The following is a 12282-nucleotide window of genomic DNA, read 5'->3' as shown; positions in this document are numbered from 1 at the left end:
CCAAGGAAATATCTGTATGCACTTGTGCTTCATACTATCCATTTCATTGCCCTCATGTCTACCCCTACCCCACCTCCCTGACAGTAAGTGGTGGGACTTGCTGCCACCTGAGGAGAGGAGGTAACCTAGTGGTCCAGCCTATACTCCATTCTGGTCCGTGGCCTACCAGGGATATCAGTTGGTGGCTCCTCCATGAAGCCATAAGCATGGGCATGTAGATGGTGCAGTTCATGAACTCCCCCAACACCTGTCCTGTCTGCAGTGATAGGGAGATCCTGGCACACATCAACATATGGCGTGTCAGATTGCAGCCCCTCTCCTCTGTTACAGAGGTTCTGGCTGCACTTGTCCCCACACTTCCTGATCCTTGCACACCCCATCCATTGCCCCACAAAGTTGCAAGACCTCCTTATGAACTTCCTGGTACTGGCAAGACTGCCATCCATCATACCAGGAGGAAGAATCTGGACAGGGCTCTGCAACTGTGGGGACTATTTCCAGTCCCTTGTGAAGTCATGTCTTCAGGCAGAGTTCCTCTGGGCCAGTGGTTCTAAGCCAGGGGTACACAGAGGCCTTCCAGGGGGTACATCAACTCATCTAGATATTTGCCTAGTTTTACAACAGGCTACATAAAAAGCACTAGCAATTTTTCAGTAATAGTGTGCTGTGAGACTTGTGTATTTTTATGTCTGATTTTTGTAAGCAAGTAGTGTTTAAGTGAGGTGAAACTTGGGGTATGCAAGACAAATCAGATTCCTGAAAGGGGTACAATAGTCTGGAAAGGTTGAGAGCCACTGCTCTGGGCAGTGTCCACTGACTCCTTAGATGCCTTTGAGGAGCAGTGGGCACTGTCTGGGGTTCTCTGCTCAGTGTCCCCTTCCAGTTCCTGGATTTTCATCCTTTGATCTTCACTCCCATCCCTGTTTTTTCATTTGTTGTCCCCAGTATACACCTGGGGCCCAGATTCACTGGTTTCTCCCGGATAAGAGGCAGGGCCTTTAACTGAGGGCAGGCTTAGGGCCGCCATTTCCCAGCAATCACAATAGGTACGCACTTTCCAGCTTCTGCTGCAAACAGCCTCCATTATTACACAGCCCTGATTCATCCCCGGAGCAGATCCATGCAGTGCACTGAATGAGGCAGGGTTTCTGTGCTGCAGATCCATGCATATGCACATGATCGCTGAATTAAGGATGCACAAACTACCTTAATCCTGGTGTTTCCTGACTTCAGAATACTTGACTTTGCAACCTTAAAGTTTAAGTATAGTTTCTTGGAAGATCATAGACTAGGTGGTTTTTTTTAAAAAGTCTTAAGACATTCTGTAACATAGAACCATATAGTCTTCACATAGTTCATCAGGAGGGTTCAGACTACAGTACTTGAGATAATGCAGCAACTGATGTAATAATATGCTGTTATCCTCTGGACTACCACTAGGGGGAGATGAGAAACACTGTGCCAGTGGGTTTCAGAGCTATTTGCTGACAACCGAGGGATACAGAGACTCAGGACTTCTGGGTTCAATTCCAGATTCCGGAGGAGTGTTCTATTTTGGTTATATAGAATTCTGCTCTTATTCTCCCCCCACCCCCATGTCTCCCTCTGATACTGTATAACCCACCCTAGATTCCCTCAGCCTCTCATGCTTTAGGGATATCAGATTGTCTATTTTAATACAGGTGAAGGCCATAGCAAGAAGATTGCAAAACACAGAGCTGCAGAAGCTGCCTTGAATGTTTTGAAAGGAAATCCAACTATTGGGTGAGTTAGGTGTTGCTGTATTGTACTGCACAAAATTTCATTGCTGCTCTAAAAATGGCATTCAAAGAAGCTCTGAAGACCAAAAAAATAAAATAAAAAAATACTGTCAGTTCAGCAGTTGGAAGACTTCATTTTCTTTTTGAGGAAAGTCTTTTCTAATTTAAGTCTAAAAACTGACTGTCTCTCAAACTTTCTAATGTTACCTTTTCTGTAATCTGGATTCTTGTATTTCATTCTTTTCCTAGTGAAACTGTCTAAGATGAAGTGGGGCTAATGTATTTTTTCAGGTGCTATTTCTGTTGCAAGATAGTGTACTGTATAATTTGAAGCACTTACACAGGTGGCTTTTACATCAAAAACATTCTTTAACAAAAAAAATTACATGATTATAGTATAATAAATAATAATAATAATAATAGGCACCGCATATATATTCAGTTTTTACTATTTTCTCTGTATAACTGGTCAATCCGCTATTTGTGTGGTTCTCCTCCCCTCCCTTCCCCGCCCCGACACACACAGCCATGGAGGAGAAAAAAAGACATGTTTAAAATAAATATCCACAAGTTGCCAGGGGACACATTAATATCAGGTGTATCTGGCTCTAAAGTTTTAAATCTCAAATAATTACGATATAGTATTTTCCACACCTGAGAAGATGGAGATTTAGCCTTGGACACTAATCATGCAAAGATTTCAATGGGACTACTCACGTGTAAAATTAAGTGTATGCATTAGTGTTTAGAGGATTGGGTGCATAGGTTATTAATGGATTAGTGCCTAATTTATGTCCCTCTTAAGCAGTTTTAACTTAAAATTGTCAGTTTAAAAAAAAAAGTTAAACTATTTTAGTCTTTCAGTGCCAGACTCCATAGTTCCAGATTCTCCAAAGCAACCACAAAATCAGACCAATCCTATAGGTACATTACAGGTAAGATGTAACCTTTTTGCATTTTAAGACCATCATGCTATATAGTTCAGGTATGTGCATAAAAGTGTTTCTTACAAGAAATGAATATTGGATAAGCCTGAATTTCAAATGTGTTCTGGTTCTTAGAAACTAAACTAGCAGCTAGCTACTTTTTGAACTTTTTTTTTTTTTTTTTTTTTTGGTAGTTACAGAAAGCAGCATAGCAGCCCAGAGCAAGTAATAAAAGGTCAGAAAAGAGCAACCACTAATTTTGTTCACTGCAGGAAAGCATGTAGAGAGCCAGCTGTAGTGAGAATATGAAATGTGTATGTAACTAACTTTACTGTTATAAGTATGCTTAAATCCAGTTAATACTGTCAAAATAAAAACATGGTGTGAACAGATTTAGACATGAAAATTTGGCTTCCTATACTATAAGGTTTTCTTTAAAATGTTCACAAAGCTGGTTGAAATTGGAGACCCATAGACAACATATTTAGAGGATTATTTTTAATGTGTTCTGATGAATTTAAGGTGTTCTGTATTTCTGAAATTTAGAGTGTTTATGGAAGAAGGGGAACAGAATGTTATGTACAGAAATCTTCCCATTTAAATAATGTTTCATGTCTGCTTTGTTTGGCATTTTCATATGAAACATTTAGTATCACAGTTAATACACACATGCATTAAGTGCTAAAGTTATAACACTGTAGGGTGAACCCTGGAGGTCTAAATAGAGAGTGCTGTGTGCTCTGCCTCCAATCCAGCAAAGTACTCAGCCACATATGCCTTGCTGGATTGGGGCTAGAGTGCTCAATGCCTTGAGGGATTGAGCCCAGACACCAACCCTGAAGACAGTTTTGCATGTGCTGTAAGCATAAGTAGTCTCACTGAGTTTGACGGGATTTCATATTAAGTGAAACTGCAGTGTTTTGACTTAAGTTTACTTGCATGGCTCTGAAGAATCTCATGGTTCACCAATGACTAGTTGTAAGTAAGAATCAAAAACTGAAGGTCTCCTACTGGACATGAGATTTGGGTGCTTCTTGTTTAATTTTTTCCCCATAGACATATTTAAGGTGGAAGGTACAGAAAACTTAGCTTAAGACATGCACTTCCCTTAACAACAACAGTTTTCATTAATGAATAAATCCTTGAAGACACATTTCTTGACCATTTATTTGTCTTTAAAAACAATGTAGTCAAATTGTTTTTCTCTCACACACACTCACAGTCCTTTCATCTGCTTTAAAATATTCAGTTTATGTACCATTCTGCTCTTCAAGAGATAACATAGAAACTTTAGTTGAAAGGCATGTCTTACTACCAGGTCAAAAAGAAAAAACTCACTGACCGCATGAATAGGATTGTGTTTTTTCTACTATTACTCTGGAGCTATGTTTTTATTTTAATGCTGTTGATACTGTATTGCATGATGTGATATGTTCAGTCACTAGTTTTGTTAATTGATTCTTTATTTTAAGCAGGCTGGCCTTGCCAAATCAGTACTATAATTTGGATAATCATATTAAAAATATGAAATAAAAAGAATTGAAATTAATAGCTCACCATGATTAAAGAAGGAATTGGCACTTATTCAAGGCTTAAAGTTTCAAGTTTGACTAAACAGCTGAGATTCAAGCTGGTTTTTAACTTTTCTGAACAGGACCAGGTCCATCTCTCTTACATGGCACTCTAAATCCTGCCAGCCTGAAGCGTGAGTGCTGAGGATCAGACACCCTACAAAACCACCCTATGTCCTTTCATTTTTAGACAGGGTTTTAGGCTAACACAGCTCTTTAAAATGTAACTTACTAGTGTTTTGGTTTTTTTTTACATGTGCTGCTAGTATTGGCAAATACCAGAACAGAACACGTTTCAGAGTAGCAGCTGTGTTAGTCTGTATTCGCAAAAAGAAAAGGAGTACTTGTGGCACCTTAGAGACTAACAATTTTATTTGAGCATAAGCTTTCGTGCGCTACAGCTCACCTCACCGGATGCATTCAGTGGAAAATACAGTGGGGAGATTTATATACATAGAGAACATGAAACAATGGGTGTTACCATACACACTGTAAGGAGAGTGATCACTTAAGGTGAGCTATTACCAGCGTGGGGGGGGAACCTTTTGTAGTGATAATCAAGTTGGGCCATTTCCAGCAGTTGACAAGAACGTCTGAGGAACAGTGGGGGGTGGAAATAAACAAGGGGAAGTAGTTTTACTTTGTGTAATGACCCATCCACTCCTAGTCTCTATTCAAGCCTAATTTAATTGTTTCCAGTTTGCAAATTAATTCCAATTCAGCAGTCTCTCGTTGGAGTCTGTTTTTGAAGTTTTGGTTTTTTTTTTTGAAGAATTGCAACTTTTAGGTCTGTAATCGAGTGACCAAAGAGATTGAAGTGTTCTCCGACTGGTTTTTGAATGTTATAATTCTTGACGTCTGATTTGTGTCCATTTATTCTTTTACGTAGAGACTGTTCAGTCTGACCAATGTACATGGCAGAGGGGCATTGCTGGCACATGATGGCATATATCACATTGGTAGATGTGCAGGTGAACGAGCCTCTGATAGTGTGGCTGATGTGATCAGGCCCTATGATGGTGTCCCCTGAATAGATATGTGGACACAGTACTTTGACTTCTGGTAAAAGTGTCCTTTTAGGTAACTTATAACCTTGTGTTTTCCCACATCAATATATTGTGCTCTTCAAGCTATTACTGAAATATTTTCAGTGTTATGGCGGTAAATGTGTTTGAAATATGGACCGATGAGTTTTGCTAAGCAGTGGTGGTAGCTGTTTGAATGGGATGTTTAGAGACAGAACAAAGCAGAATCTTTTTTTATTAGTCAGGTCTAACTTCTGTTTCTCTAGGAACTGGCTGTTCAGAAGGGATGGAGACTTCCTGAATATTCACTTGCACATGAGTCGGGGCCTCCTCACAAGCGAGAGTTTACAATGACTTGCAGAATAGAAACGTTTATAGAAACTGGTATATATATATATATATATATATATTTTTTTTTTAAATCAACACAAAACGTAGCAAATTTAGAATGTGGTCAGTTTCCATAGCAGTCCCTAATGAATTGTGAGTGTTGGCCTCCCTCCCCCCCATTTAAAAATCTTAATATTGTACCTATCGGTTCTTTTTTAAAGCAAATTCATGACATACAAAATGCATCATTGGCACTCTTAAAATATTTTCTATTAACCTTTGGACAGTGAGGATACATTTTCAGTTCCCTAACATTAAGGAAGAGACCATTTTAAAAAGTGTTCCATTATTTAACTTGAAAATGCTGGAAGTTATGGTGTTAAATTTGAAAATACAGACTTGCAGTGCTTTTAAATATTAGGATAAGTGATATTCTGCATGACAGTTCTGTCCTATTACCTCGAAATTGGCAAGAGAATGCGCGAATACATTGCACTGATATCCTAAATAGTGTTTGTACATAAGACTTTAAATCAAGCTATTTAAATGTTGCATCTAAAACATTTCTCAATGCAACAGAAATTGTTGAATGATACCTCCCAGTGTATTGAAGTAAAATATTCCATTTGAAGTTAGCAACATACTGTGCAAATACATAGTAGTTCTGTTTCAACAAGTATTTGCTGAATGACATTCATGCATTATGTATGTTGAAGAACCTGCAAAAATTTTGCATTGGTACTTAACTCCCTTGTAAACTCTTGAGCAAATTCTATACTTGTAACTGTAAAGTTATTCTTGACCAGCCTTTTCAACCTAGTGACCAGCATTTGGTTAGCTGCAAATAACCCATCCTCAAATGAGATTGTTTTGTAATTTTTTGGTGGAGGGGAGGACTCCCTGGTTGTGCTTAGTGACATTCCGATATAGAATTTAGGCTTTGAGAAGTTATGGGAAGGGGTTGGTGAGGAGAGGAAGCAGTTTGAAATACTTAGTGCAAGACACTGAATCTTCCTCCTCAGAACAGGTATTAACCTCCAGATTTGAAGCTCAGTAGTAATGATAGAGGCAAATAACTGTATCTGGCCCTAAGTTTTTAAATGCTTAATGTGTTATCTTACAGCTGAGAAATTGGAGGTTTACTTTCTTTTAATGGCGTCTACGGGAGAATCCTGCTCTTTAAATTACTATAAAATACATTCTAAACCCTGTTTCCTTAGTGTACTTCATAAGACTAGATCAGACAAATTCTCTAGGAACCTGAATACCTGTAACCATCAGTGGTTAACAATATTGCATTTACAGGGAGACTTGCAGATTGAATTCAAGTCAGGTGGATTGCTCAATGATTTGGGTCACCCATTTAACCCCTAAACAGGTAGCTAATGATCAAAATGTTGCTATCTGATGTCTCTTTGGTGGTCTACATGAAGTGAGTTGATTTTAGTCTAGTTCTTAGTGAACAGGTATCCTCCATCAGAAAACCATTACCATTGCAATTATTAACTAGCACCAATATTGCTAGTCTTATAACAGTCTTAGCAGAGTGTCCCAGGATTAACTGAATTTATAGACTGAAGTGTTCTTTCACTACAGGAGGTGATCCCTTCAGTTTATAACTGACTTATTCTGGAAGAACAATCTTCTACCTGTTCTGAGTACTAATAGAAGGCTTCTGTTCTCTTAACTAAGCACCTTTCAGTTATATTACAATTCTTTCAAAAGAAGGAAAATGTGAGTAAGAGTAAGATGCAAGAGTGTTTGTGTCAAGATATTATTTAAAATGTTTTATAATAGTGAATCTATTTGTGGAACCCAAACACATCTAAAGACCAAATTCTGCTTATCTACAGATTGGATAATCAACAAGCTGTAGTAATTCAGGAACTCAGTGTTGCAACAATGTGCCCCCAATGCTAGTCCACTAGCAACAGGATTGAAGTCAGTTTATTTCACATAAGCCTTCAAACAGCAGTCAGATAGTAACAATTTATTTCTTACTGTTTATGGTAAATTTGAACCAGCAACCTACAGATGAATTATCAGTCCTCTGAGCCACTAAGTCCGCCTCCATGCATTTTTCTCTTGTTAATACTGTTTGGTTTTGTTTCTTTATGCAGGGACTGGGACATCTAAGAAACTAGCAAAGCGAAATGCTGCTGAAAAATTACTTGCCAAATTCCACAGGTTCCCTCCAGATAGCATCAATATTTCCTTAGTAAGTAATGGGCAGAGCAGCATAAGTGCAATAAATCCTGTCAGACAATTCAAACAATGACAAAACTAACAAAATATCGTCAGACACTTCCATTATCACAAAGTTTTATGCCATGTTCCTATTTCTAGATGGACCCAAAAGCTCTGGGCTATCATCCAAATTTTGCATCAGATTATTAATAGGACATTGGTGGAAGAGACTATATAAGGACAGCCACCGTTAAAAGTAGGATTTTTCTCTGTGCTACTCTTATTAATTGGCTTCAAATAACCCATCCTGCTATTTTGGGAGGGAGAAAAAGAGCTACGTTATAGGTAGATACCCTCATTTGACATTATGAAAAAGGATATCAAACAGATAATTTTTATTTGACCAGTAACATAAGGGAGTTCTGGGAGCAGGGATCTGAAAAAGTGGGAGAGCGGAAATAAAGTGCAAAAAGTAAAATAAGTGAGTAGTGTTTTTGAATCTGTTTGCTTACTACAATAATAAATTATAATACCTTGACACAGACAACGCATGCTGGTGAAATATAAGTATTTGCCCAATTAAGTGATTGGGAAACATAATAAAAATACAAGACATGGTGGCCTATTAAAGTGTACCTTCTGGGATATACTAGGTTTGTTCACAGTAAATTTGCATGGCATATCTAGGGTATCAAGGAGGCCATCAGGCAGCCGCTGCATATGCTTTGCTTTCCCCAAGCAGCAATACACATCACTTCGTTCAATGGTATTGTCTGCACACTTTCTTGTAAGAGGCACTGTGGAGGAAGCAGCCATGCAAGAGGCATAGAATACAGGATCAGACCAGTTTACAGGGAGTGGAGAGTTGAGGTTGGCTGAAAAGAGGGAGAAGGCACCAAGTGTGCTTGTTGGGAGAAGAGGAGCAAATATAGGGGAAAAAATTAAAAATAAAGAATGGGAGACAGGGAGAACACAGGCAGAAAGAAAGACAGTTGTAATCAGGCCAAAACATAGCATAAGGAATAGGATAGCGGGCAGTCAGGCACCATTCCATCACTGGGGCAGTTGAACAAAAAAGCTGGGAATCACTGACACACTATCTAAAGGTGCTGTGTGGAAGTTTGCATTTTCTGTGTTTTTGTAGATTAAAGTGAATATTGCATGCTTTTTTTTTTTTTTTTTTTTTTTTTTGTTGCTGAACAGCATTAATATATAAACACAAATCTAAACCCTCTTCAAATGTTTTCAGGGAAATGAAATGGGAAATAATTTAGGATGCACATGGGATGCCTTAAGGAACTCATCCGAAGAAAAAATTACCTTGCTGAAGAGAAGTCCGCTCAGTATTCCTAATACAGACTATGTCCAACTACTTGGAGAAGTTGCAGAAGAACAAGGTTTTGTTATAACATATTTGAATATAGGTATGTTAGTATTGTAATACATGAAGATACATTCCTCCTCTCTGAGCCACACATAAGCAAAACATGCAGTGATGTTAAATGGCAGCTCTGCTCATACAGCATAAAGGAAAACTTTGCCCTAAGACTCCAGGTCTGCAATTCATATATGTGAGCATATAATTCACATGCAGCTCTACTGAAATCATGGTTTGCCCACATGAGTCTGATTGGAACCTAAATTACTATAACTACAGAGGCATCCAAGCCTAGATTTTTCCATTATTTATGGTTAAGGCTATGATTTAGTCAGGTATTTTTAATAAAATTCATGGACAGGTCACGGGCCTGTGAATTTGTGTATTGCCAGTGACCTGTCCATGAATTTTACTAAAAATACCCATGACTAAATCTTAAGTGGGTCACTGCTGGGGGGTGCCAGGACTGCTGCTGGGGCAGGGGGACATCTGGAGGGGCTGCTGCTGGGGCGCGGGGGAGGGCAGGCATGGCACCAGCTGCTGGGGCTGCCGGCAGTGACTGCACCAGCTGCCCGGGCACTGCCTCTGGTAGTGGCTGCACCGGCAGCCCGGGCTCCGCACTGGGGGCCGCCCAGGGAAGCGGCTATTCCGGCTGCCCGGGGACTGCTAGCAGCGGCTGCACCAGCCACCCAAGGACCACTGCTCAGGCGGTTCCTGGGGCCAGCTGCACCAGCCACTTCTCAAGCAGTCCCCAGGGTTAGCTTCCTGGGGATGCCCAAGCAGTGGCCAGTGCTGCAGCGTCTGGCTGCGGGGTGACTCTAGCAGTGACCGGGGTAGCTGTCCCCATGGCCACCTGACCAGCTGGCTCTGGAACCACATGTTTGGGCGGCCCCGGGGTCAGCCACACTGGCCCCCGCAGAAGTCATGGAGATAGTGGCATCTGTGACTTCCGCAACCTCCATGACAAACACTGAGCCCTATATATGGCTATGAACCTAAGAGCCAAAGACTTTCACATCCCCACTTACTATGATTTCAGAAGTTTGGTCAATCTAGCTGGAATTGTAAATTTTCCCTTCCATTCTGTTATTCTGGTTGTCATTTCTCTTTTTAAATCTCATGTTCTCCCTCCTCCCTTGTGTTACCACCACTTGAGTTGTGACAACCTTGTAACTAGGAAAAGCAGATACAATCTCATATGGTATCTAATACCACTCTTTTTTTATTGCATTATTAAGATGAAAAACATATATGCAGTCTGGACTAGACAGACACTTGGCAATGTACATACTATTCTTAACCTCCAAATAGAGATGTCCTGATTAATAAGAAATTATGATGGTACCAAAAAGTGTTAGCTTTGATAATGCAGGGTAAGATTGATTAAAATCTTAGCTCACATTTTAGTGATATCTAGTAACTAATTTACAAGTATCTAGCACAGGTGCTATTCTAAAAGTTAGAATTTTGCAAAATATTTGACACCTACACAGTTAATATTTCCAATAATTCTTTCCAACGTTACTAGCAAAATAACTATACATGCTGCACAGCAGGAACAGAAAGGTGGATGGATCATTCAAGAGTATAGTCAACATTCTGTCCTATCCTTCATAAACTTTCCATCCATAAGTGTTTTGGAAATTAATTCTGTGTAATGAGTGACTAAAAGTCAGTGTGGTTGTATAAGTGATTTTAATACATGTCACTTGGAATAATTTGGGGGAAATAAGGGAAGTTGTGCAATAACTTATACAAGGCATAATGTTGAGCTAATCATTTTTTCTTATTTGATTTCAGAGGAGCTGAGTGTGAATGGACAGTACCAATGTCTTGCTGAACTCTCAACCAGTCCAGTCACAGTTTGCCATGGTACTGGGATTTCTTGGGGCAATGCTCACAACGACGCTGCTCACAATGCATTACAGTATTTAAAGATCATGGCTGGAAGAAAATAAACTTGAAATAGAAAAATATCTTCTGGTAAAGATTTAACTTAAAAGATATTTCCAAAGTTGGATGTTCTCATATATGTAGTTCAAATTTATTTTGGGCTATTTTTAAGTCACTCCACAAACACCATTTTAATTATTCATTACTTTGAAATGAGTCAGTTATCATAAGGTTTTCATTTTGGATTGGTTTACAGTATTTAGCTCTCAGTATTGTAAAGCAGTGAGGACATTAAATTACTGCTTGCATACTTACTGAAGCATAAACACTCTCTTATGGAAAACCTGTAGGGAGAATTATAAATTTGATACCAGAATTAGAGAACACAACACAGACATCAAAGATGGTAGCTATAGGAAGACCAGTCCTACAGTGTGCTGAGTACCCCCAAACACCATAGTTTTCAAAGGGCATTGGGGATTGTCTGTTCCTTGCAAGGGCAGGCCTTTGAAGAGCATATTCTATTGCTATTTATAACCCAATGGAAATGTATCTGATTATATGCTTTAAAAGATGGGCATGGTGTTTTATGAAAGTTCCCATTTTATTTTTACTTCATTGAGTGAATGGTGGCCTTTTAAACCCATTATCTGAGATTGGCACTTGAAAGCAATGTAATGGCTACAGAAACATTATTGCCCTCTTTTAATAAAGATATCTATAAATGTCATTAGCTGTTCTTTAATAAATTAAGGTTAACTCCTGTAACTGGTATTTCTCATCTTATTTTACTAGTTCAGTCACACATTCCAAGAAGTTGGATACATAGGGTGACCAGGTGACACTGCGCTGTGCCCCAGAAGCATCCAGCAGATCCAGCTCCTAGGCGGGGGGGGGGGGGGGCGCCACGGGGCTCCATGCGCTGACCCTGCCCTGAGCACTGGCTCTGCATGGGAGCTGGGGGGTAGTGCCTCCAGGCGAGAGAAGCATGTGCTACGGAGACTCCTGCCCCCCACCACCTAGGAGCTGGACCTGCTGGCCACTTCCAGGACGCAGTACAGTGCCCCAGGACAGAGAGGAAGCCTGCTTTAGCCCCCCACCCCACTGTGCCACTGACCACAAGCCACTGGAGGTAAGCCCACGTCTCAACCCTAAGCCCCAGCCCTGAGCCCCCCCAAACCCGGGCCCCCTCCTGCACCCTAAACCCCTCAG

General features: G+C 40.0%; 2 protein-coding genes across 3 annotated transcripts in view; one reads left to right on the top strand and one right to left on the bottom strand.

The window, feature by feature from the left end:
- Positions 1-12282, bottom strand: part of OSBPL6 (oxysterol binding protein like 6) — a 247104-nt gene that overhangs the window by 6823 nt on the left and 227999 nt on the right. The gene's annotated exons all lie outside the window — the stretch shown is intronic.
- Positions 1-12282, top strand: part of PRKRA (protein activator of interferon induced protein kinase EIF2AK2) — a 25005-nt gene extending 12723 nt beyond the window's left edge. Inside the window, exons 3-8 of the mRNA XM_074967673.1 lie at positions 1683-1764; positions 2617-2695; positions 5549-5666; positions 7733-7830; positions 9049-9223; positions 10978-12282. Of these exons, the coding sequence (XP_074823774.1) occupies positions 1683-1764; positions 2617-2695; positions 5549-5666; positions 7733-7830; positions 9049-9223; positions 10978-11135 (710 nt within the window). The 3' untranslated portion in view covers positions 11136-12282. The remainder of the gene's footprint in view (positions 1-1682; positions 1765-2616; positions 2696-5548; positions 5667-7732; positions 7831-9048; positions 9224-10977) is intronic.

The sequence above is a fragment of the Natator depressus genome, chromosome 11 (genome assembly GCF_965152275.1).
Source record: "Natator depressus isolate rNatDep1 chromosome 11, rNatDep2.hap1, whole genome shotgun sequence".
Taxonomy (NCBI): Eukaryota; Metazoa; Chordata; order Testudines; family Cheloniidae; genus Natator; species Natator depressus.
Note: the sequence above shows the minus strand (reverse complement) of the source record. Positions and strands in the feature narration are given on the sequence as shown.